This window comes from Nelumbo lutea, chromosome 5, assembly GCF_056320005.1.
Source record: "Nelumbo lutea isolate HS-2025 chromosome 5, American lotus-T2T, whole genome shotgun sequence".
NCBI lineage: Eukaryota > Viridiplantae > Streptophyta > Magnoliopsida > Proteales > Nelumbonaceae > Nelumbo > Nelumbo lutea.
The window spans coordinates 29677163-29704867 of NC_142688.1; the positions used below are offsets into that span (position 1 = coordinate 29677163).

General features: G+C 37.2%; 2 protein-coding genes across 2 annotated transcripts; one reads left to right on the forward strand and one right to left on the reverse strand.

Moving 5' to 3' along the window:
• Positions 1-9678: 9678 nt before the first annotated feature.
• On the forward strand, positions 9679-13029 carry LOC148851358 (uncharacterized). The gene is made up of 4 exons (XM_088945358.1): positions 9679-10165; positions 10393-10422; positions 10861-11016; positions 12575-13029. Exons 1-4 carry the CDS (start codon positions 9838-9840, stop codon positions 12871-12873), a joined length of 813 nt encoding a protein of 270 aa, XP_088801484.1. The 5' UTR covers positions 9679-9837; the 3' UTR covers positions 12874-13029.
• A 4306-nt stretch (positions 13030-17335) lies between these two features.
• Positions 17336-20828, reverse strand: LOC148851359 (inositol-3-phosphate synthase-like). Its single transcript, XM_088943706.1, has 9 exons — positions 20065-20828; positions 19823-19891; positions 19502-19637; positions 19138-19385; positions 18657-18999; positions 18378-18554; positions 18095-18283; positions 17941-18003; positions 17336-17805 (listed from the first exon to the last, which is right to left on the reverse strand). Exons 1-9 carry the CDS (start codon positions 20250-20252, stop codon positions 17686-17688), a joined length of 1533 nt encoding a protein of 510 aa, XP_088799832.1. The 5' UTR covers positions 20253-20828; the 3' UTR covers positions 17336-17685.
• Between the last annotated feature and the right edge of the window lie 6877 nt (positions 20829-27705).

Here is a 27705-nt window from a genome sequence, read left to right on the forward strand (position 1 = left end):
GTAAAAGTATCAACATTTACTTTTATACTTTTGGATAGACTTGACTTTTATAAAATACTTTCATATTTTTGAAAGTATAAAAGTATGAAAAATACAATATGGCATTTGTATCATGTACTTTATACTTTTTGCTTTCATACTTTTAAAATTATGAAAATTCCCAAAAGCACGAAGTTAGCTTTTTATGCTTCATGCTTTTGACGAAATTGTGCTTTTGTTTTCATGCAAATAGGTGGTCGTGTGTGACCACCCTTCGATAAAACTTTTGACCCTACCCTTGATCACCGTTGCTAGAATTAGACTGCTATCGCCGGTCTTAGACCACAAAATCACCTGAAACTGTCATTGGAAGTACAAATGAGCATGTTTTTGCCAAACAGAAAATGGTACTTCTATTTTGGAAAGCATACCTTTCAAAATTTTTTATCCAAACGGTTTTCAAAGCAAACATACCAAAGTAAAAAGTATTTTATGTACTTTATACTTCAAATTTTTAAAAAGTACAAAAGTAGAAGTCTATCCAAACAACACCTTCTACTTTTGTACTTTAAAAATACCAAAGTATAAAGTACATAAAGTACTTTTACCTTGGTATTTTTGTTTTGAAAACTGTTTGAGTAAAAAATTTTGAAAATTATGCTTTCCAAAATAGAAGTACCATTTTCTGTTTGACAAAAGCATGTTTGTTTGTATTTCCGGTGACAGTTTCAAGTGGTTTTGTGGTCTAAGACCAGTGATGGCAATCCAATTCTAGCAACGGTGAGCAAGGGTAGGGTCAAGAGTTTTATCGAATGGTGGTCAACAAAAGCACTATTTCACCAAAAGCATGAAGTATAAAAAGCTGATTTTGTGCTTTTAGGGTTTTTCATGCTTTAAAAAGTATAAAAGCAAAAAGCATAAAGTATATAATACAAATGTCATTTTGTTTTTCGCACTTTTGTACTTTCAAAAGTATGAAAGTACTTTATAAAAATCTATCCAAATGGGGTGGCCGTGTATTTTGTACTTTAAAAAGTGAAAGCAAAAAGTATAAAGTATATGATATTAAAGTTATATTGTGCTTTTTGCACTTTTGTACTTTCAAAAGTATGAAAGTATTTTATAGAAATCTATCTAAACGGGGCTACCATGTATTTTATGCTTTAATACTCTTAAAAGTATAAAATACGAAATACCACCAAACAAGGACTAAAATTTTGCTTATGAAACTGCTTCACAATAATTATTATCAAGAACTTAATTAGTATAACCCAAACGGGAACAAACATCTGAATACAATACTGAAAACAAATGGCATAATACGAACCTTCCCCGGGGAACTCAAAATTATCATCTGCCAAGTAGTTACAGTTCTCTCTCTATCTTGGAAAATCAAATGAACTTAGAGACAGTAAGGTATTGAGACCCAAAAACAACATATGATCACCCAGGTTCCGCACCCCAATCCACTTCAACCCAGTAAAATCCAACATGTAAACATTGAACCGAAATGTCTTATGAAGCACTTCGTCGGAACCCTCGTAATACGCGATTACAAGTACCTGCCACCTTCCATCACTCCACCGATGATGAGTAGACCAGATAATTCTTGTCGAAACCCCTCATCTTTGGAGGGCGACACCATTGTCTTTTGGAGGTTGATCACCAAAGTCACAAACTAGAATCCTTTCTCCATCATTTATGGCAATAGAAGTGCCCCTTATGACATCATGAAATGGGCACCATGGATTTTCTATGACAATCCATGTCTTTTACTCAGCTTCTTTGCGGAAGGCCAATTCCCTTTGCCCACTATATGCAGTCATACACAGTCATAGGTGTAGGCATCGATGATAAAATGGCCTTGGTTGTGTAAAAGTTACGTATTTAACTTCAAGTTCATAACCTGATTTCAAGGTTCAAAGTACCCATATGTATTGTGTTGATGACTGTCTGATACGTCCTTTTAGTGATTGTATCCGGTCAGACACTAGTTCAGAGGATAGTCGGGCTTTAAACTAATTTAAAAAAATAAATAAATAAATAAATAAAATTAAAAAAAAAGTAATGATACAGACCAATACACTCTACCGTTGCCTGACTTAAAAAAAAAAAAAAAAGGAGAAACGATTGATTAAACACTATAAGGAACCATTGATAGTTCTCCACGCCTATAACAAAATACATTGGACCCACAATCATTTATCTTTTCATTGTGCTTCCATGTGTTTTGTCACTGGTGTGACAAAATACAGAGCTCCCTTCCGAGAGATCATAGAAGCCGACACCTACAAGGTCAGAAAATGCTGTCAACGGTGGAAGTTGAATCTGCACCCTTGCGATTAGGTTTTGTAGATGAATTTCTGAATTCTCATGCATAGTTACTACCAGTGTTCTGAAAAACCGAATTGGTTGGTTGGGCCGGTTGAACCATGACCGAGCCTGTGACAGGTTCAGTCATACCCCCAAAATTGTAATGTGTAAAAATCCGGTCAAAATTGGTGGCTCAAATGGTTGAACCAGATAACCGGTGACTCAGTCCCAATTTTAAAAACCAACCGGTTTTTGGAAATTTTTTTAGCACATAAATATAAATTTCTAGAGGTCATAACTTTGTGTTTGGATGTTCGATTAGGGTGATCTTTTTTTTTTATTTATTTTGGATAATTTTTCAAGATCTACATGTTCCTAATGTGCAAAAGGCGCCTTGCCCCACTATTTTTGCTAAAAAACACTTTTTTTTTTGCTTTAAATCTTAATTTTTAATATAAAAAATAAAACTAAAATAAAAACTATATGTTATAGAAGAATGCAATTATATGTTTTGAATATATTCATATAATTAATATAATTGTGCATATAATTATATATTTTGAATATATTATAATCTAATATATAATTTATAATATATTATATATTATATATAAATTATATACATACATATACATATATGTATATGTGTATATATATACATACATGTATACATGCGTCATCACAGTTCGAACTCCGATTGGACCCCAGTTTAACCTCTGACCCGTGAACCTCTCCCTTTTCTATGTCAATGCCCGGTCCAATTTTCTGAACATTGGTTAGTACCCATCCACGAGAAACTAACAAATCATTCAGTTCATCCCTTCAACTGTTATCAAATGGCCATAGATTAGAAAAAAAAAAGGTTTCCATCAACCATAAGCATTTTCATCAAAACAACTGAGTAAATAACAAAATAGAAAAAAGAAAATAGGAGTATATATGTATTGTCCTTTTCCCAATGCGTTGATCTAATTAGAGCCCTTGTGTTTGAGTGAGGTTCAAAGTACAAAATATTGGCATATTGTATCGGTAAGGTTGAATTTAAATACATATCACAATATGTTTTGGATACACATAATGGTGGAAGGACATGGATATACTTAGATAAATTGGAGAAACTCTAATATATCTCATAAATACATCAATAGCACTAGCCTAAGTTCGAAATAACTATGAACAAAATATATAAATACATAAGAAATGCATAATTTAATAGTTTAGAAAAGAGATAAATTATAATCAACAATACCAGGAATTTGAACATGTAGATATCATACTAATAATACATCAAACAATGTTTGAGATTCCAATCTACTAAAAATCCATTAGGAGACGCATTAAATTGTTATTACATTAATGAGGAGTTTGATAGATCATTAATAAACCCATCTTATAATTCTTGTTTACCATCATCATCTAACCCTTGTCCCAACTATACGGAGATTAAGCTACATGTACGAATATTGTTTTGGCATTCTGTGCATTTAAATTATTTTATACCATTGCCACCCAAATCCTTTTCAGTTTACCCCTATTCTTCTAACTCCTTAAACGTGTAACAGAACACTTCTCTGAACAGGTTGAGCTGCATTGATGCCTAAGCAGTGTGATTGCTTATGCCAGAGCAAGTCCTACACTGATGTCGCCCAAGACTGGATTAGGTCTGTGCTAGCCCTATATTTGGATGGGCCACAGCCCAACCCAGCTTTTGACTAGGCATAGACCCTAGAGGAGGTGTCAATTGGACCAGATATAATTCAATCCAATCCGATTCAATAATGAAGCGGGCATAGACCCTAGAGGGAGTCAATTGGATCAGATTGGTCTAATCCAATCCAGTCCAATATAAGTCCATTACAAATGGACCAGGTCCAAACTAATCCAATGAATACTCAATTGGACCAGTCTTATTCAATCTCTGGACCGCCCAATATGTTCATATTGGTTCAAACTCAAACATGATACATTGACACCTGTGTTCTTGTCTTCTATCAACCGACTGGATATTGGTTCAATCTGATCAATCCAATGTAAATCCATTATGAATGAATCAGGTCCAATCCAACCCAATAAATAATTTAGACCATGAAAACCAACATGTGGAGGTGAAATGTTTGATCCTAACACATCGCAACCCAAAAACTTCAACCCGAACTCAACTCATTAGCTTTATATTGCGTTCAGTATTTTTTCCCTTGTTTTGGTAAATTAATTAGGGTTCAGGTTAGGCCAGATATTAGAGCATTCAAAATATGAAAATAGTAGCTCGTTAGTAAGCTCTGAAAGTTGAATTGTTTAGGTTGGAGTAAGGTGATTAAAGTGTGGGTTTAATACCAACCCGATTTTGAATTCCAAGCATGAAAAGGTCCAAACTAAAATGTAATTAGCCATCTAGAGATACGATTTGTTCAAAATATTCTCAGCTGGTATAACCATCTAATGAGTTACTTAATAATTAAAAGGAAAGATCTTCCAAATCAAGAAAAGATTTTTGGAAAAGACCCCTCCCAGCTCCCAGACTTACTATATAAAAGAGACCCTATCAGAAAAGAGGACATTATATTCTTCCGCCATTATCATAGAATAAGAGCTGTTCGAGTTTGTCTTCTCCATTATCCTTTGACACCCTCGCGAATTTCAGAGCCCACAGACCTCAATCACTACCTCATGAAAACTATCTTGCATCTTCCTGAAGATGCATACTGTAAAGGCACCAAAGAGTCAAGTCTGTAACTTGAGTGGGGTAACCAAACCCCTACCGATGCCATGCCATGAAAGGTAATAATAGGTCGACCATCCGGTCCGGTCCAAGGATCTGAAAAATTGGGTTGATGCAACCAGGTAGTTTGAAGTGCCCTGCAAGTTGGGGTGTCAATTCGACTGGATTTAGTCCAATTTGATCTGGTCCAATAAGAGTTCATTACAAGGACCAGGTCCAATCCAATCCAATGAATACTTTGGATCAGTCCAATTCAATGTCTGGACTGTCCAGTTTGTTCAAATTAGTTTTAAATGAAATTTGTTCCAATTCAAACCTGGTCCATTGATACCTGTATCTTATCTTCTACCAATGGACCGAATGTTGGTTCAGTCTGATCCCATCCAATATAAACCATTATGGATAGACTTAAGGCTGCAACTTGGGCCAATTGGCCCGAATCCAACCCGAAAAAGTTGGGTTGGGTTGATGTTCGGGTTAGGGTTAGGGTTGAAATTCATGAACCTAACTTTACTTTGGGTTGGGTTAGGGTTGACCCCTTAGGCAACCCGATGCTATGGTACATATCATACATAAATACATGTTATATGTATTATATAACATACATTGATTTGTTTAGATGCATGATATTGTATAGCCCCCACCACATAGTATCATGTATTTCCTTTAAGATGATCACTTCACTTAATACTAATCAAAAAGACTAAAACCTTAATAACATTATTTTATGTTTTTTGAAAATTTTATTCTCCATCTCCTCTATGTTGTTTGTCACCCAAGAAAGATCTATTGTAAGTCATAACTCATAATACACTATAATCATTTCTTAAACTTGTTTTTCTGAATTTTGTACCAAAAGAACAAAAATAGCGTCAACAAACAAATACTAATGAAACATAAGATTAATATATAAAGTGAAAGTTGAGTTAAGATCTAAAATCGAGAAATTCTTTAAGGGATGGGAAGAAAGTTGGGATGGGCCTAACCCAAGCCCAACCCAACCTGAAATTGGGTTGGGTTGGGTTAGGGTTGAAGGAATTTAGTTAGGGTTAAGGTTAGGGTTGGGTTGTGTTGGTCAGGTTGAAGGTTAGGGGTATAGAACTTAGGGTTGGGCTAGGGTTGGCCTTAACCCAACCTAACCCAGCCCAATTTACAGCCCTAGATAGACTATGTTAATACTTTGGACCAAGGTTCTAAATATCAATATACCTGATATGCTGGTAGAGGCATATCGGGCAGTATCGGTCCTTTTTTTTTACTTTTTATTTTATTTTTAAACCATTTCAAGGGGGCCGATTTAAGATTCCTCCATCCCCTGAACTGGTCAAAACCCTGATACACCCTTTATAAGGGCATATCAGAGTACTCCCAATACGATATGTATCGATCAATACGTGTCGATACTTTGAACCTTCCTTTGGACTATTAAAATCTGAACTGTTTAATTCATTATATCACACTGCTTCGCCCTATTCATCCAAATTGATTTTGATTGGGACGGGGTTAACCCAAAACCAGTCCATGCGTGATTCATGGGAGGCTATGGATAGCAAGAGTAAGTAATACAGTTGTGGATTAATGCAAGTGGAAAGGGCCAAAAGGCCAAAGAGAAATTGTAAGGACCAAAGGCACAGATGACAACTTTTAGGGTTAGGTAGGTGTTACTGTGTTAGTGTTGCACCTTTTTAGTCTGGGCCAGAATATTGATATTGTTGGAGTAGCTACACCAGATTGCTTCCCTTAGGCCTTGTCTACCACTAATTAATAAACTGAGCTCCACGATCACAGGTGAATCGTGAGAAGGCGTTATGGACACATATACTCCTATCAACTCTGACTTCTTCCTTTTTGATATTCATCTTTTACATACATACAACAATAATTAATTGGAGTTGCCTAGGTTTAATTAATATATCGCCGAAAGGTTGAGAGAGGGAAAGTTTTCAAATTTTCATGAATGGGACCAACTCAAGATATCCATCATATTCCTTGGTAATGAATAAGCTTCTCTGTCCACGAATTAAGAATCAAAGCATCAAACTGACTGTTTATTTTTAGCTTTTTCATTCCTTTTGTTGTTGATTATTGGGGTATGGTAAGTGCCCACAGGCCACCCCCATTAAAAAAAAAAAAAAAGAGGGAGTGGCAGAAAAAGCTACCAACTGCATTCGTTCTAGAAGGAAACGATGAGCATGATCCATTTAGTCCATTTGGATTTGGTTCAACAAAATAATCAATTGTTTGGGAGAATAACCCAGTTGTGCAACCATCATTGGAGTATTGGGGGTTGGAATGGGACCTCCTTTAACAAGATTTTGCTGTCAGCAGAGATCTAGAGGTGGGGGATCAGCTTCCAATATTTCAACTCCCTAACATTTATACCACTTACAACCATAACAACCTTTTCTTTTTCGATGCTCAAATTGACCTTAATTTGATTCTTATTAGTTATGACATTACCGAAGAAAGGAATGCTCCTTGATGTCACGTCACGAACCACTAATTGGGCCTAGGCATAGGCAAGGGCAGGGCCCAACCTAAGGAGAAGAGTTTTAGCAAGTTGGGTTTGTCCTATATAAACTCAAGATTTTTAACGGAATTGATTGAGGTTCAAGACTTGAAGCTTCGGCTGGTGGCTCAAAAGCCAGAGGCCCAGAGCTCAGCCAAGCCGAGCACACGGACGGTGTGTGAATTAGTTCAACTCGTTTATACTTTACAGCTCTGTTTGTTATCATGATCCATGATGTCCGACTATGAAAAGAAGTAGCATAGTTATAGCTTGTTGGGGAGAGGCCCAGACTTTTTCTTACTAAAGCGAAAAAAAAAAGAATTAAGGAAAAAGGATCTCTCTCTCTCTCTTGTCGAGTCAGGAGTAGGAATACACTTGGGCAGAGGAGATATGTGGCAGCCTAGGGGAGCACATGATAGCTTAAGGTCCCATTGCCATCGCTAGCTCAGTAGCTGTATTTTCAGAAAGTTTGTTCTATAGCTTTTGAGAGCTAAAGGCCTAAAGCACCATTTTCATCCCAAGTAATATTTTTAACATTAATAACTTCAACTCTCCGCTCTCTTCCCTTTGCAGATTAATTCCGGTCTCAAATCTCTCTCTCTCATAATCTTCACATGGAGGGGCTGATATCTTGTTAGAATTACAGAATCATGTGGCTTTACAAAAGAAGGGTCCAATTGTTGCAAAAGTATTCTTCTCATAACAAGTATTCTAAGAACCAATTAAAATTAATCAATCTTGATGTATGGATGCCAGGCATTAAATTAAATTGAAATAAAGGAAAGTTAAAAGTTTACACTTGAGATACTAGGAATAAATCATAAAACGCATATTAATGGTACCAAAAACAAATAACTCGCTTTCCTTCCTTGTATATTTGTTTCACAATTAATAATCACCAAAAGTCGATTAGTTTATTTCAACAAAACCAATCAAAATGAGTGAACCTGTGAGGCTGTAAAATTGAGGAAGGATTAATCGAATTTGATAGCTGTTTTATGTATAGGACTTAAGCTAGTTTTTGGAAAAGGGACGGAATGAGCTTCCTTCTTTGTTGTTTCCTTGTTATCATAGGGTCCTACACAAATGCCCGTGCTATGACATCTCAGCTTTCGGACTTCAATCTCATAAAATAGAAATCCCATGTGTTATGTGTGAACAGTCCACGTGGGGTCCATCATTATATATGATGACCATTAAGCCCATGTCAATAGATGGGTGTAGAAACACTGAAACATGGGCCAAAACTGATGAAATCTGCTCCATGGCATGCATCCCAATGAAATTGCGAATAACACGCCAGTGTTTTCGAAAAGAAAATTTTGAACTGAAGCCCAATCCAGCAAATGTGAACTCACGTTCCGCATTAAACGTATCATATTGTTATCAGTAGACAGTAATAAAACATGGAAAGTTGGAAACACTATACACCAATACAGGGAAAGGTTTAGGGGTTTTAAAACTCTTGGGGGGGAGGGGGGCAACATGACTTCACCTACAATAAAAACCCTAAAATCTAATAGCACAAGGTTTTCAATTTGCCAAATCTTTTATCTAATCCCAAAAATCCATAACAAGTAGTCAATCCGAGTCCAACGCTACAACGTTAAGCATTCCGAATTTCTGATTCCGTCTTGCTCTTACAGTCATACCCACCGTTACATATCACCGTCACCCACCCCCCCCCCCCACCCAAAAAATGAGAATTTAATTAATCCAAATAATAGAAATTAAAAAGAAAGCAATTAAGAAAATAAATCAAATCTGTAGTCTAATAGTCGGAAGGCTAAGATTGATGACAAATAGGAAGCACTACAAGATAGAGTTAATTTTTACAAATTGGGTTTTCTTTCTTTCCTTTTATTTTTTTACTAGGGATTAGTGTTGCTTTCTGTAAAAATTACCTTCTCATGACTCCTATCACTGGAGGTCTGAAGGATGGACGAGATGGAGGACCATCAGGATGGACACGTGTACACTATCGTGTGGTAACGCAAAAGTAATTAGAGTATGCCGGGCCCTCGTGCTTGGAGCCATATTTTAATTTCCTTTTTCTTTTTCTAATTTATTTTTTTACCTTTTATATATATATATATATATATATATTTTGTCCACTGTCATCTCTATTTATTTACCAAGACCACTATATATATATTTTGTCCACTGTCATCTCTATTTATTTACCAAGACCACTCCCAAAACCTACTCTTGGTTTTCTACTTCATTCTTCAACTTCTCTCCCAACGCCTCTCCAACTCCAAACAGCGTATTCGTCTTCTTCTTCGCTTAATTGCTCTCTCTCTCTGTTTGTGTAAAGATGGTGAAGGTATCCGTTGTCCTTTTTGTTTTGGCGGTCTCGGCTGCCATTGGATTTGTCAACTGCACGTCTCCACCGTCGGCCGACTGTTCTACTGTCATCTTCAACTTGGCCGATTGTTTGTCGTATGTGAGTAATGGGAGCACGATCTCTAAGCCACAGGGGTCGTGTTGCAGTGGACTGAAGACGGTCTTGAAGACCAACCAAGAATGTCTTTGTGAAGCCTTCAAGAACAGTGCCCAGTTTGGTGTTACTCTCAATCAGACCAAAGCCGTGGGGCTTCCTGCTGCATGTGGGGTCTCTACTCCTCCTATCAGCAATTGTGGCCGTAAGTCATATGATCTAACCCCTACCTATTTTGTCTTTTAGATCTGTTTTTTCTTAGTTTTGCCTCTTTTTCCTTCTGTTTTTCTTTTCCATTATTTATTACTATTACTTTTTTTTTTTTTTGTTCTGTTGATCTGGGCAAAATCTGATTAGTATTGGTAGTACTAATTGTTTTTTTCTGGATTTGGGTTTTCATGATTGATTATGGTTTCTTTTCTCGTCTTGCAGTGCCCGGTGGTGCTCCTAGCCCTGCTCCTGGTATGTTTTGATTCTGATTGTATATTACATTGAGCAAGGTTTATTTTTTTATTTATTATTATAAAATGGGACTCTTCAATGTTGGTATTCTGGTATGTGAAGCATAAAAAAGCCCAAGAATGTTTCCCTTTAATTTAAAATAGAAAATTTAGAGAATATTTAATCTAATCTGATGGGAATATCGAACTAGTTGTAATAGTAAGATTTTTTGCATTGTGATGGTTCTCTTTCTTCTGTTTTTCTATTCTTGTTCAAAATATTATTTATTTTATTTGTTATTGGAACTTAAAAGTGTTTTATTGATAGAACTTAAACCTGTCTTCCTCTGCCTTGAATTGACTTACTGCTTAATTATCTGTATTCACCATTCACGAATCACAAATCACAAATCACAAACAGAAGCTTTTGTAATTATAATTTGTTTGGAATGTGTTGCAGCGAACTCGCCAAAGACTCCATCACCATCTCCAAAATCACCGAAAGCAGCGCCATCTCCATCGTCGCCGTCTCCATCATCTTCATTACCAGTCACTGAGACCCCTGCCACATCACCTCAGGCCTCCAACCCGGGTGCCCCAGCTCCAGGACAATCTGGTGCCTCCGCGGTCCCGGTTTCTTTTACGACTCTCTTTGTTGGCCTACTGATTGCCTATTTCTGAAATCTCTTTTACTTTATAGACATTTTGATGGAGGGAGGGGGGAATGTTTTTTGATGTCTGGGGTGGGTTGGTTTTGCTATTAGTATTAGAGTCTATACTTGGTTTAGAACTGGATCCATGAATTCACATTCTTTTTTGGCTCCCTTACTTTTGTTTTTGTTTCTTATACATCCAGTCATCTGTTCTGGGAACATGCTTTGAGATCACAGTTGTTGGTTTATGAGTGATATATCTTTGGTTTTAAACGATATGACTATTCTTTGGTGAGCTCATTGAATTCTGTTTAGAAATGTGTCAACCCAGTTGAAATTACATCTGGGAAGGCATAGTTTGCAAACAATCTGGGTGAAACGATACAGGGCAATGCACTGGCCACCGGAAGAGAGAATGTTTCTTTCAATAAAGTTGAATTGGTTGTCTACTTGTCTACGGTGGGGTTATTTTCTCGTTTGCCTGGTTATCATGCCAGAGACGGAAGTAGCAATCACGATGGTTAGGAGAAGGAAAAAAAAAAAAAGAGAGATGTCTACCAAAAGAAGAACGGGAAAACAAAAAAGAAACCAAAAGAGAGACCGACTTGGGCCCTTGCGTTTTGGACATCTGATTGGTCCTTGTCCAGTTTTACCTACCCCAATCCAAGTAAGACCGCGATCATCATTCACTAAGGCTATGTTTGCTTTGAAGGAAAGGGTAGGGAAAGGAAGGGAAACATAGGGAAGCCTATTCAAGGTTTGTAAAGGTTTTTCTACATTTTCCTTCTTTTTCCTATTTTTTTCCCTTCAAACCAAACACAGCCTAGAGTTGTATAGGCATATAGCCATCATCACGTTTCTTGAGATGTGTCATGTAAACAAAAGCTTCAATAGAATAATAGTGAATAAAGAGGATTCTTCTAGTGTGATACGGTGCCCATGTGAGTTCATGTGACGGATCCAAATGCCTAGGAAACTTGCGACATTCCAGTCCAAGTTTTTAGTCATGCATAGGGGAGAGAGAGAGAGATTTATTATCTAACTATGAAGGGTCACTTCGATTAATCCGAGTAATCTTAAATTTTTAATTAGCAAGGTCCTACTAATTAATTAAAAAAATAGTGCGTTAAAAATGCTTTTGGCAGGAGAATCGACCTCGGGATATTATTTAGTCCAAATATGTACAAAGAAGATCACGCTGCTTATTTAAATCAAAAGAAGTATTAGAATTCAATTCTCCACTTAGCACTTGCATTAATCAAATACTTGTAGATGAAGGAGAACCAAATTTGACTTCTGATGGAAATTTCATTACTATACCCACTGCATCTGCATTTGAATATTTGATCACTACGACTACAGTTTGCTAATTATTTTGAGTCAATTCGTTTATTCATCTTTCAATAGGAACTTGTGATGTTTCAAAAATTAAAAAAAAAATAAATGAACAAGTATCAAACCCCAACATTCTGTGACTCATAACAAAAAGAGTTTTATGTTCTATTTGTTGTTTGGTTGCAGCTTACACGCCCAAGTCTTCGTTTCCTTCTCATAGAGCTTCATCTCCAGCTCCGGCAGCACCAATGTCTCCAGCTCCTACACCTATGATCTATACAGGTGAATCTCCAGTTCCTGCACCCACAAGTGAGTCTCCGTTGAGTTATCTACCTGGGTCATCAGTGAGCTCCCCCCTCACTCCAGCTCCTAGACCTGTGAGCTCTCTCTCCGACTCTTCATCTTCAGATGAAGGGCAGTTTGGTGCTTCCTCGTTTCTGCTTCCATTAATGGCTCTTTTTGTTGGTCTAGCTGTTGCTTCATGAACTTCTTTATCGGCTATTAGTATTTTCCCTTAAAAATATACTGTTTGCCAGTATACTGAGGGATTATTATTTTGATGATTTCTTTCCGTTAGAGTTCTTATTGTGTTGTATTATCTCTGCTCATCTTGGAATGACATATTTTTAATAGTTAGTATACCTGATTCAATTCTCACAAAACCGTTCTCACACCATGTTCACGGTCACTTGCAACTGTGCATCGAGAATATCTCCCCATTAATAAAAATATACAAATAGGGACCTATTTGTATATCTCCCTGCACGACTGCAAAGGGTTGTGAACACAGTGTGAGGACAACTTTACTAGGACTGAATCCGGTTTTGTGTACCTATCATAATCCCTATGCATGAAAATCATGGAAAAGTCAAGGATCAATATGTGTTTGGACAATCATAGCTTCTTGTTTAACTCTAATCGTCTTTTGCTATAGTAATAATTATTTGTTTATAAAATAGAGCCCCCATGTTGAAGTTAATCAGTGGCCCTTTGGAAGGGCTTTCCCGTGATGACTTTTGACTTTGCAAGATAGGCCTCACCCCGTCACCCGGACCGGACGGTCTATAAGCAATGCCTGATGAAAATTCCAGAAAGCCCAAATCTGATGTCCTTCTTCCAAAATAAACGGCTTTTGTGTTGAAGTTTATCTAGTACCTTCCCTAAAGCAGTTTTGTTTTCCACTGAGCCCAATAGTCTTAACAGCCCATTAGGTAAGAAGACGCACTGAGTTTTTTGGGGTGTGGTTCGCATCGTGGTCTTCTGAGCTGCTAAAAGCAGTTGGGAAGGTTATTTTCAGCAGATCAAAGCTTCATTTGAAACTTTCCATTTTTTTGTATTTTCTTGTGCTCATCTTTGGCTCTTTTGATCCACGCGACACCAAATGACAAAAGACCTTTTTTAGTCTTTTTGAGCTTCCCACAGATCAAAAAATGAACCGGAAAGATGCACCAAACACCACCTTATTCTTTAAGACATCCGCAAAAAGCTCACGCTAAAATGAAGTCTAAAGAAGATCAAGATCCGCAACTTGATAATGGATCCCGCCAAACTAAAATGGCAGATACATCAATGAGTCTAAAGAAGTTCAAGATCCACAACTTTATAATGGGTCCCAGCAAGATGATCGATAGGAGATAGGGATCCAGAATTGAATGGGTCCAGATGCAAGGATGAGTAGGTTGGCTACTCATCCTTTTCTTTTCACCATGAGTAGGTTGGCTTTTCACCATTAAAATGGATATATACAGAATAAATGCACCCACTCATTCAGATCAAAATGTGGGACTAAATGACTCTCAGACCTTCCAATCCCCATTAAGGAGAGTTAAAGGCTTTCCTTACGTAGTCCTTTTATATTGGGACCCATACTGCAAGTTTGCCTCTAAAAGATTGAATAGTTTATCAAAAGTATACAACCTTTTCTTTTTTTTTTTTTCCTTTTTAATTATTTTTTCCTCTATGTGGGTCTCGATTTATGATATAATGAATCACTTCAATTATACCAACCATGATCACGATTCACAAGCAACCCATACTAAGATTTTGTTCCTCACTTTCGCTAATATAAGGAATTGGTGGAATTGGTTGTGTAAAGCCGATGTGTCACTAAATGGTGAAGTTTCGCTTTATTCAAAGGAAAATGTACGGTTTAAATTCAATTGATCAAACGGCCATGAATCGACCAACCTAACAGTTCGAACTGATGGACTCCATGTGGCACTGAATTCAGGAGACAAAATGATGTCAAGATACGGGGCCAGTTTGCCCATCGACTCTGGCTCAAGGACATGCCGAAGTGGGACCCCCCCTGTCGTCTCATACACCACTTCAACCAGTTGACTTCCACACCCGTCCTGTGTATGAACCTACCGTGGATGATGTCAGCGCCCATATGGGGCACAAGCAATGAAACACAGGTAGCCTACACCCGTATGGGCCATGGTCACACACCCTTGGCTTGGAATGATCCTTTTACTGACATAAAGGATGAACGGAGGAGTGAGGGACAAGTGATGTAAGGATATTTGGCTGACTTGCAGATTTTGACATGTGGCACCGGTTAGATGTATCCTAGTTATCCATCATCAATCATTGTCAATTGCCACCACCTGTTCTCAATTGCCCCTCTTCTAAGGCAACTCCATCTATAAAAGGAACTCCCACATTGAAGTAAACATACGGACTTAAGCTCTAAGTTTCCTCTTTTGCTTTGTCTAACCCCTCACAATTCTCGGCTAATTTGACCATTAGAGTCTACACCCCTGGGTTAACTCCTAGAGTTTTTGATATTTTCTTTTTCTCAACAAATTGGACCCGTTGGCCTTAGACACCAGAAATTACGTTGTTGCTCAACAATAGCAAAGATCACTTTTATGGTGGATTTGTAGTCCAAAAGGAAAATTATTTTTTGGAAGTATTCTTGTTGTAGGTACATAGTGCTCACTCAGTCCATCAAAGTACAGAAGACACCAAAGTGATACTATATGGACGTTTGCAATGAGTCCATAACTCATCATTTACTTGCGATGAACCTATAACTCCTCAAACGTCGGCGATGAATATATGACTTGTCAAACATTCGTGATGAATTTGTACTCGACACGAGTCAAGACATATTTTAGTTAATGTCAACCTGTGATGAATTTTATATGCGCATAGTTCTGCGATAAACCTTAGATACACGTGGTTCTATGATGATCCTCAGAGGTGTGCGGTCTTGCAATGAACCTGAGGCCATTATAGAACTGCGGGTCGCTATGAATTGGAGTTAAATATCGGTTAAACATGTTGCCTTAAGTGATGCATGTGATAAGGCACCATGTAGGCTCAGAAAAGATGTGCTCGCCAAACAATGATGTCACCAACACCACGTCGGTTAAGTAGGTCACGAAAGGAAGTAGCACACATGAATTATGAGAATCTTTAGATGAAAGGAAAGTTAGTCCTTGAGAGATCTCATAAGACACATGTCGAAACCCTAGCAGTTCCCCTTAATGACCGATAACAAATCTAATATTTCCTTTCCTCATATGAACTAAGCACTTTTGATTCCTTTCTTTCGGGACCTTGGGATCCCTCCTTATAAATGAGGACCCCCCCCTTATAACAATTCATTTGATCACTGATTCACTCAATCATTAGATTCCCCATTCATTCTACTCGGTTATCTCACCACTCCCCTTTGCCCTAATCTCCCAGTTGATTTTATGCCTCTGATCTTCCTTCATCCTAACCACTCCCACGAAGCCTCACCACCTCACCTACACTTGTAAGAGGTAAAATTTTGTTATTGTGGATTTGTGGTCCAAAAGGAAACTTCCTACACCAACCCACCTATTTGCTATTTTTGTCATGCGAATGAGTTATTTGGGCCATTTTGTTCTTATCAGATGGGAATCCTTCATTTACCACATGGGAGACATCCATTAGGTTGGCTATATATGCATCCAATCCTATATATGGGTCCTTTACCAAACCATGTATTGGAGTTTTATTTGGGCAGAACTTTTCATAATGAGGTGGAAAGAGTATTAATAGGTCCACTTCAGCTCAAAAATTAACTATTAAAGAGGTCCCCTTTATATTTTTAAGAAAGTACCTTTTTTGTCCCTAAAATTTACGATTTATAAAAGTACTTTTTTAGAAATAGGATGCACCCAAACATGAACTACATACCTCCCTTAAACGGAGTATGTAGTTTGGGAAGTTGGTAAAGTTTATGGTGCATAAAATATATCTTAAAATAGCGTGAATCAGTAATAAAAATTGGCATCTTTAATGTTGTTAATGTCTTCATGGTAAATACACTTTGGAAGTGAGACTAAAACTTGTGAAGCGAAGGTAAAGAACGGTAGAACAGACTCGGCGTTTTCTTTGAAAGGTTTTGTAGTGTCTTCCAATCTAAGCTTTTAAGGACAAAGACGGTTTTACTTGAGATGTTAGAAGCAATTAAATAATGATCCTCGCGAGAACACAAACGTCGTTAGGCTATGGAAAATCGCTGCAATTGTACTCGTAGACCTCTGGATTTGGGATGTTTTGAGATGCATGCCCCATAGGAATGACAAATAAAATCTCTTTCTACCTATTAAGACTAATTGTTATTAGAAGGCCCACCCACATGTGTACGCCGTATGATAGCTTACGTCTGATTAACACAAATTACTCAACTGTCTTCCATGGACCATGGCTAAGTCACAATATTGGAGGCCCAAAAGGCCCGTCTTCACTATTTGGGATGTTAAAGGGGGGTTCTATACTTAAATGACCCCATGTAAAATTATACAGGCGGGCTCGAAGCATACGAGGCCAGATTAAAAATATGTAAATTGGGGCTGGGCCGGGCCCATTAATTTCACATTGGACTTGCCTCCATCGGTGTAGCCAAAAGCGAAGGAGTCACGTTGATTCACAATTAATGAGAACGAAGTAACGGAATTGAAGTAGTGCATGCAAAAGACTAGAATATTCCTTTTACATAATGCCACCAATTACATGTGAAAACGTTACAACAGACCTGCACAAGTCCTTAAATGTTGCCATTCCCTCCTTCCCTATGACATCAACACCCACCCAACAATCCAAGCGATCATCATGTGATACCGATTTGTGGCTGGAAATTAAAGAAGAAAGAGAGAAACATATAAATGGACCAGCAGGCAAGGACCACTCCCAAAGTTTTCAGTTTTCACACAGACCTCACATAATCTATCTAAATCCTTAGAACCTCTAAATAAAAAATCGGGGACGAAAAAGAAAGAAATGAAGAAGCCACAGTTTATTGAATTTAAATTGCTTCACTTGTATTCCAAAATCATGTTGTTCTCAGGAGCCAGACCGATACAGGCCCTCAATATGTTCTCAAGCATTGCCCTCTGCTTTGACAGAGCGTTCACCACGGGCGTCTCTGGTGGAACCTGTGTGTCAATTCACACCCACGCAATTATATTAACTCTCTAGTGCTGAATGTTTAAACTTAATTCAAAATATATATACTGAAAAAAAAAAACAGAAAAAAGATTAAGAGATCAGGATGATGGTTGGTTGCTTACAAGTGGGGCTTTGGTGAGGTAGCTGAGAATAGTAGCCACAGGGTGGAAAGAGTGAAACTTGCCCTGGAAAAATAAAAAGTAGCCATTGTCAATCCAGTTTTTTTGATAAAACGATCGAATATTATGATAATTAAGAAGAGTCGAACTGGCGAACCTCTCCTTCAGCTTTGAGTTGGATCCTTGTGCTGAGCTCTGCCAAAAGGACCAAGTCTAAGATGATGGGAGCAGCCAACAGTGAATCTTCGCAGGTGTTGTGCAGGACGATTGTGCTCCGCCCGCCCATGAATATCTCCGACGTGTACTCGTCCATTGCCCTCTTGCTGTCTCCCACATATGGCACGTGCTGCACCAGCACCCAAAAAGAATAGTTAGTTAAGGCGGAGCATGCATGAGCGGAAATACAACGCCCGAGCCGCTTCTATAGGCTAGTAGAATACCTTGATGACGATGACATGGTCAGGGTGCTCTCCGGGCTGGTAGAGGATACCGTTACTGGCCACCATGTCGTCCACAACGTTGCTCTTCGATATCTCCTTTGACCGGAATGTCTGTGGCGCTGAGAGATTCATGCCGTCGTTGTTCCCCAAGTGGTTATAGCTCACTATGGATGTTGGCTGAAACATCCCGACGTCCGGCCGTTAAAAATTAAAGGTAGCTAGATTTGAATGAAGATTGATTAGAGTTGGAATTGAATGGTTTTACTGTACGTTACGTACCTTGATTCCAGCCCCAACAAGGAAATCAACCAAGACGGATTTCATCTTGGTCTGACCACTCTTGAAATCATCCCCACCAATCAAACAGTTCCTCCTAATAGCCAGATCAATCAGCCCAGGAACGAATGTGTTCTGAGGGCTTCCATTGATGAAGGGGACGTTTTCGAACACACAAGCAATGGCATATAAGGTGGAAGGAGAAATCTCTGCCTCGTTCTTCTCCAACGAAGCCAAGAGGTTCTCCATGGTGTCGTTTAGCCCCACAATTACATCACTATATCTCTCCGTGTTAGCAGTCCACAGAACCACCACCTTATCTACCTTATTAGCCTCCTTGAACTCCCTATTCACCATTCAATTCAATATTACAAATTCCAATATCATCAGCATGCATACATCTCTCTGCCTTCTGATCATCATCATTTTATATATTATTATTACTATTATTATTATTAAAAACAAAAATTTAAACCAAACCAACCTGATGTCCTTCCTCACTTGTTCAATTTGCTCTTTCTTGGTCCCTTTAATGACATTGTTAGCGCGGGCCCCCTGATTGGCTGCGATGAAATCAGGGTCGTATATCCCTGGAAGAGGGACCATGGACTCCATGTAGGGCCTCAGTTGTTTTTGCAGGTCGATGTCCAACACCTTAGCCCTGGCCATGGCGTCTGCCAAGTTCATGTCGCTAATGTCCCAACCCCCAAACACGATCTCATCTGGGTTCACCTGAAACTCAACAATTAATAAAGTATTTATTAAGTATTATATTATATAATGGCCTTTACTTAAAAAAAAAAAAAACAGAAAGTATTTATGTATGTATTTCACCATTAATTAATTACCATTGGGAGCAAGCTCTTGAAAGGAGCGTAAATTTCTTCCCCATTGAAAGAACCGACTCGGATGGTTGAGGCCTGGGTCAGTGAACCAAAATAGTTGGCTTGCTGTACTTTATCCTTGGTAGCCCAGGAGATTCCTCTGAAGGGGAAATAAGAAATCAATGATCCACATATTTAAGGAAAATGACAAATTCTGATGGGGAAAATATAAATATTTGCCATAAGAGAACCAATGATAGATGATTTATCATTATTCAACACAAGATCTCATCATAGAAGAGACAGAAAAAGTGAGGAAAGAGAGCTAAGAAGAAATTAACTCACTCCCGATTCGCGATTACACCACCGGTAAGGGTTGAGCCGTTGTTTCCTCCCCAACCCACAAGCATAACTCTACAAATTAAACATCATCAAGAAGTTACACACAAACAAAAAAATAAAAAAATGAGATTTTTTGAAGAAACCCAAATGATGGATCTTCATTATTTCACAACGAAGAATGGAAAAAAAAAAAAAAAAAAGAAAACAGATCAAAACAGAAAATGAGGAGGTTATTGAAATCCAACCCTAGTTTAGGAACGTGGGTGTCAGTCTTGAACTCGTATTGAACGGTCTTAGGCTTGACGACCCATTGATAGGTACCGTTCCTGTTCTCGTGGACAAGCTCGGTGGTCTCGTAGTTGTAAACAGAGTGAATTTCATTCTCTGTATACTTAACGTTAGGGCTCTCAACCTTGAAACTCTCAATAAACATCTTGACGGAATGAGAAGCAAAAGAAAGAATGTAAGAAAGCGAGATCAACTGCAGCACTTAAGATGGAAATGGAAGAAGAGAAGGAGAGCCTTTCTTTCCTTTTCACTTCTTCTCTCGCGATATCTCTCTGTGATTATTCATTCCGCAAGCTAAGCATCGTATTTATAAGGAAAAAAAATAAGCGGTGGAGTAGTGGCCTCCCTTCTTTCCCCTTGAATTGTAAAGTAAGGGTCGACCGTGCAAAAACCTTGGGCTCGTACAGGCCACCCACAGGTGACAGGCCATAGTCGATAGCGACTTGTGTGGAGAGCATAAACCTGGCGTTACGCGTGGCTAGAACTTGATGGAGACACTTGTAAATTTCCGGAATGAAGAGCCCACAGCCCCGACCACTCAGGGAAGAAGGTCCTGGAAGGAGGGAAGGCGACAGTTTTAAGGCCGTCATCTTCAATCTTCATTGAATAACTGAGACTTCTGGTATGACCAACAGAGTAACAGTCACGACCCGGTCCATCACCCTTTCTTCCTTCTCTCCTTATTTTCGGAGACGAGATCTGCTCCTCACACGCACATTCTATCATGCATTGAAACATTTTCCGTATTTATTAATGAATATTTACGAGAGATATTACGAATGTACGGTGGATGTACTTGTAAGCCACCTATTTCTGAAGCAGATCCCCTCACCTACTTTCCCTCCTAAAGCGTCTCGCATCCCGGAAACATAGACACCTTTTGGTAGAAACGAGAAACTATACGTTATTTTGATGACTATTTAATATTTAAATTCGTTTAGTCAATTAAAGAATCCAATTAAGTCATTAATAATTGAATTCATTATGTTTAGTCACTTAAGAAGTTGATTAGTTTAAGTTAAGTGAACATTCAAAGTTCAAACGGGTTTTGATTGGTGAGCTATTTTGATATCATACGTTTATAATATCATAGATGTATTCTCACGCCATTACTTAGATTTGGGATTAGGGTTGTAATTTCCAATTAGATTCGATTATTAAAATCTTACATTTGAATTTGATTCAAAATCTAATTAGATTTGAAGACTTCGATTCGAATTTGAATTCTAATAAATTTAGATTTAATTTGATTCGGTTTTAATTTTTTATGATATAAAAATATTATAAAAAGTTAATTCTTTTTTTAATTTTTATATATAATAAATTAATATAAATATAATATACTAAATAAATATATATATATATATTATTTTAAATATAATTATATAAAATTTATATATTAAAATCAATAAATATTATAATATAATCATATTCAAATTTTAATTGAATCAAATATCGAATCAGACCACCAATTTTCGGGTATTATTGATAAATCTATTTGGGATGGATTAGATCAAGCTTGATAAATCTAGGGATTGCGTTACCTTCTTCATTCAAAAAACTCACCACCACCTTCTCCATCGTTCATTATACGCCTTGGGTTTTTTTAGTTCTACTTTTTCTTTACTTTTATCTTTCTTGATTACGTTTTACTAATCATTTTGCAATTTTATTTTTCTATTGTTTTTGTGTTCCTTAATTATTTTAATCATGAATTCAATCGGTTGATGTGGTAATCCCAGCTGAAACTCAAAGTCGATTGGTCAATTAATTTTCTATGAGAGCAAGGTTCAAAATATTGATATGTCCAATATGTCAGTAGGGGCATTTCAGGTGAATCAATATTGTTTTTTTTTTTTTTTTGAAATCGGTTTAAGTCTCCTCCACCCCCTGAATCAGTCAGACCTTCAATACATTGACTATAGGGGCATATCAAAAATATCCCAAAATAATACATATCAATCGATATAGGCCGATACATGTCGATAGTTTTAATCTTGCACGAGAGCCTATAATACATCACGCATGTCATGAATTGATCTATCCCACTCTCATTTATTCTGTGAAAATCAAGTGTGAACAAAACCAAACTTACCATATTTTCTACCCGTACAAACATAAATAGGTACGAAAGGCATATCCATTATTAACTCCCCAAAAAATGCTTTGTAAGCCATTGATGACCTTATTGTTATTTAGATAAGATTTTTATTGTGCCATGACCAATTAATAGTACAGAAATGAAGTGAAACGGGAAGCAATACAAATGGAAGTGATCAGGTGTGAACCCTTGAGACAAGAAGGAAAATGCTAGGTAGAAGAAAAATGAACAGATTTTGCAATGAAAAGATATGGTTTGAATGATTTTAAATGGCATAGCTACTATCTTATCTGTTGGAAATGAAATAGACCTTAAGCCCAAAAATCCAATTAAAACTCTCGTATCAGAGCTTGTTAGGTGTCAGCATAAAACAAAAGTATCAAAATCTGATCGGGTTCACTTGTTAAAAGACTTTACCGCTGACATTTTGAGGAAGAATCGCATGGAATGTTTTGTTAACTTTGAGGACTCTGAGTTAGTTTGTTTTTGATGGAAAATTCATCGATGTAAAACTCAATCTATTGTTGGGGTTTTTGTGGTGTGACAATCGATGTTTATTGATGTGTTATTTATATTGATTATCGATGAAAAGCTCAACCGTTGGAACCTTTTATATCAATTTCCGATGTAAACATTACACTGAAAATAAACGCGTACAAATAGGAGTTTTAGGTTGATTTGCATTTACATCTAAAACAAACACAGCCTGAAAGAATAAACTTATAATAGATGTGACGTGCTGAAACAAATCCAAAATTGTAAATATTTGAAAATTAAAAAAAAAATACAGATATCCTAAAAGGTACTATAATTTGAGACAAATGTGATGAGGGTGCTTGTAATTCTTATTTATTTCAACTTTAAAAATTTCAAAAACTCTAAAAATTCTCAAAAAAACTAGTAAACGGGTTAAGAATGAAAGATGGGGGTATGCTAACATGTACAACTGCGTTTTAGAATATAGATCAAGGTTCAAAGTATTCATACAAGTCAATACATTGGTTGGGGCGTATCGGCCTGTATCTGTGCTCGCTTTTTTTTTTTTGTTTCTGAGCTTTTTAAACTAATCTAGAGGGGTCAATTTAAGGCCCATCTACCCCCTGAACCAGGTCAGACTCCGAAACTCTCCCTGTAGGGTATACCGGGAGGCCACCAATATGATATGTATCAGCCGCTACAGCTTGATAAGTATCAAAAATTTGAACCGTGGTATAAATTACTATGTAAATTATGTTATTAAAATTATAATTATTGCAAATAACAGTAGTTAATTGATCATAATAGTAATTAAAAAAATTATCAATTTATAGTTCCATTAATTTAACAACATTTGTACTAAATTAATAGTAATTTATGATCATTAAGGTAATTTGAAGTAATTAATGCTAATGAATTATTAAAATAATTAACATAATGAGCTTTTTATAGATTCCTTCACGTCATAAATTTTTATGAGGTTGTATAATTGGGAAGTAGTGATAGGTGGGGGAATCTATCACAATAGGAGGGTCCTGTAGCATAAATTGTCCAATAATTTTAATCATAATTAAGTACAAAAATAATTACAATGTGTAAGAATTTAACCATATTAATTATAGTATTAATTTCCCCATGTGTTAATCGCGGTGATTTATAATTGAAGCGTAATTAATTATTAACCATCTTTATTTCACAGTAATTAATACATTTTTAATAAATTACTTTACCTTTCTTTAAAAAAACCCACTATTTTACAATGTAATTAATTAAGTAAGTGTAAATATTTTAATCTAGTCTCGGGTCTGAATCTGTTGGCGCAAAGCTCCCACCTTAACCCAGTTATAAGCTACAGTGGTTGTTCCACACAGCAACCACAGTAGCAAAACAGAGCATCCAAGCCAATCTGTTTCCATCTGAAACCAGATCGTTATATTTTTTAAAATTCGTGTAAAAAAGTGTAAAGTTTTATATTGATAAAATTAATATAGAGTTTACATCGATTATCCATATAAAACTTTAAGCTTGATGAGATTAAAACTTCACTCCATTTAAACGCCAATAAATCCAAACTGAAATAAAGTTTTACATGATCATAATTATATGCTCCTTCTAAACACCTCAAAATTGAACTGATGTAAATTTTACCTTGATTCTTTGATTTACATTGCTTTGAAATGCAGCCTTTAGGCTGATAATTGGTCCTTTTGCCTTGTGTGACTTTGGCTTCATACAATTGATTGATGGAATTGAAGAATCGAGAGCCAACCCCACCACGGCCCAGATGGAAGGACCCGTGCCATGCTCTCATTGGCACCGAGTTGCCCGTGAATTTGGTTTTGCCATATTGGTGGAACTATTTTTGTGGCCTTGGTCACTTCTTTCAGCTTTTTAAGTCATTGAGATGGATGGTGTAGCGGTAGCCTGCTGTCTACTAGTTCCGTCTTGACTTGACCCTCAATTGCTTATTTGCTTTAAAAGTACATAGCACCCCCCATGCCAAAAGCAAAAGGGATGTGTTATTGAAAATTTTGGACAAACTACTTAATGGGGCTAAGAGGGCATCCTTCGCTCACAACTCTTAAGTCCCAATCGCCATAATTGTTCTGTCGAATAAAAACAACACTGCTCCTCTGGAGATGATACTCATTGAATTTGCCAAGTTTTGGAACTTATAAGAGAATGCAAGTTTTCTTAATTCTCCATTCACTTTAATTGGCACATATGGCTCTTTCCATGGGTTGCAATCAGAAACAAAAGTAGGAAAGTGTTTATAAGTTACAGAACCCCCGAATGTTTTGGGGATATTTGGAACCGTGGCCGTTTTTCATAAAAACAGTGTCACATTGGATTTATATAAGTATTTTAACAAACGCTCTTGTATTTCATTGCTTGGTTCAGTCGATTATTAAAAAATTGGATATGCCTCAAAAATCGTGACCCTACCGATACATGAAATACCACCGTTTTCTCCAACCGTTGATCGATATGTATCCTATGTGGTGCTTATTTATTAACATATACATGAAAAACGATAATAAAAATCGCCTTATCAAACAGCATAGTATTATTCACAACCTATGTAGTAGAAACGTTTTTTTTTATGAAAATCGGGTCTTAAAAGGATGAACATATTTTCTTGAAAATCGATCTAAAAAACACTAACGCTTCTAAACACCATGTTCACTAATTCTGCAGTCACAATCAAAGGCAGATATTAGTTGTTATCAAGGGAAAGCCTTAAGCCTTGGATCTGGAGAGGTAATTATTATTATTATTATTATTATTAGAAAAGAACCCAGAGGTTTAATTAACTGGAGAGGTAATAATTATAAAGTGCAAAATAGGTGAAAGGAGTGAGGATGCAAATATGCAATGCAAGTTTTTACACCTGCTAAAATAGGTGGTGTTGGAAGAAGCAAAATGCAAATTTGATTCTCAAAGATAACGATAGTTTTTGTCTTTAACTTCTGAAACCTCACATTTTTCACAAAGTCGATCGCAAGAGTTTTTGACACTAATATTCCACCAGCGGCATTCTTCTAATAATCTTTATCTCATGCACCAAACTCTGATGTGGATGCCAAGGTGGACCTAATTAATGTTTTCAATTTTCAATTTTCTGATGTGGATGCCAAGGTGGACCTAATTAATGTTTTCAATTTTCAATTTTCTGATGTGGATGCCAAAGGTTAAACATCAACATTCTATCACCTCCTCTTCCTCTTTGGGGAAATTAAATGACAGTGTCATGGTGACCACGAAATTGGTTTTGTGCAACTGCAAGTCTGCAACGCACACCATCGTGAGGCTGAACTGAAGGCTTGAATTTTCATTGTGAAATACGGAAACTGTAAAGAGTGGATGTCAGTCTCAGGAGTTATCCTTTTGATTCTCCATATGGTCGACCCCACCGTTGCTTTGGCTTTTCTTCCACTTTAATTGAAGTGAGGTGACTTTTTAATACCTTTTCACTTTTGTCAAGGGTTCCTCAGAGAAGAGAAATCAGAATGTTTGAGGCCTAAAATGATTCTACGTATTCTAGTACTAATAATAGGGATAACTAGACTGCACTCCACCTAACTAATAACGCACCTCTCTCTCTTAAATGGGTCCCGCCCCAAACAGGGTTTTGCATTATGTGGATCTGTAGAAAGGAGGGAATTTTGTATCAAAAGCTCAAGATAGGTTTTAAATTACAGTGACGAGAACATATGATTCCGGACTCACGGTCACCATTTTTTTTATAAGCAAAGGATCCATTAGAAACATCAAAATCAAGGGTACAAAATAAGACCTCGAGTGATTTATCTGAGGCAGAGGTCTGGGGATCAAAAATTGAGTTCTATTTACATTTACCCTCGTCGCTATAGTATGAACAGGGCTAACATCCCTCTTGTTTACATTCATTGATTTTAAATCACAAAAAAAGTAAGAAGATACTTGATGTGCTCTAGCAGAGTCTGTTCATTCCATCCAATGTTTCTAGTGGCTCCTTTGAGCTTTAACAAAACCTCTTTTGCATCTGATAAAAGAGTAGCTTGACTGATTCCCAATAAAATGAATCTTCTTACGCCTCTGATGAATGCCCAGATTTCAGCTTTTGTGGCATTAATGGCATGGCATTGTTGTTCTTGTCCAATACAAACATTGTATGTGTAAGACAATAAGTACAAACCTGTAGAGGCTGGGCAAGTATTTTGGGTTCCAAGATCCGTCTACTGTTGCTAGCGAGTGAGAGTTGAAAAGAACTGGTAGGTAGAAAGAGAAAAGTGATCATTTTGATACTGGGACTCAAGTCAATTGAAAGCCTCTGTATCTGAAACATACTTATCCGCCAGTCTTCTGACCTCTAGAGGGTTTGGAGACTTGCCCTTGAAGATCACGTCATTTCTATGATCCCACAGTGCCCTCAAGATGGCTAAAATTTTAGCCATGGAAAAATTCTTAAGGTCCCTTAATCCAGGATTTCTTTCCCGCCACCGGTTTAAGAAATCTGACGTCCCTGATGCAGTAAAGGCATCTGGATTAGCCAATTTGGGCCATTAGCTAAACTGCTCTTGTTAGAGGACATTCAAAAGAGGTGTGTTTGGATTTCTGGTGCACTCCCACAGAAAGCATAGGATACGTCTCCTGAGTGCCACAGATACCAAGTTGACTGATTCATCAAGACCTTCAGCCAAAGAATTGACACCGGAATGGAGCTTTTGTTGCCCACAACCTTGACCGCCAGATTTGCTCCCCTGAGGGAATCATTCAGGTTCACCGATTTCACTAACGCTTGTTTGTAAAGATTGTCCTATCTTTATTTTCCTTTTTCTACTTTTTCATTCAAATTAAACACAGATTGAAAAAAGTGTTAAAAGTTCGTAATTTAGAATTTAAACTACAATAATTTGGCAAATGTAAGGCTGTCAATGGGTAAGGTTTGGATAGAATCAGAACACCTAACAAGAAATATCAAACATCCAGAATTAAACAAACCTTATAGGGCCAGTAATTTTAGACCCAGAACTAAATT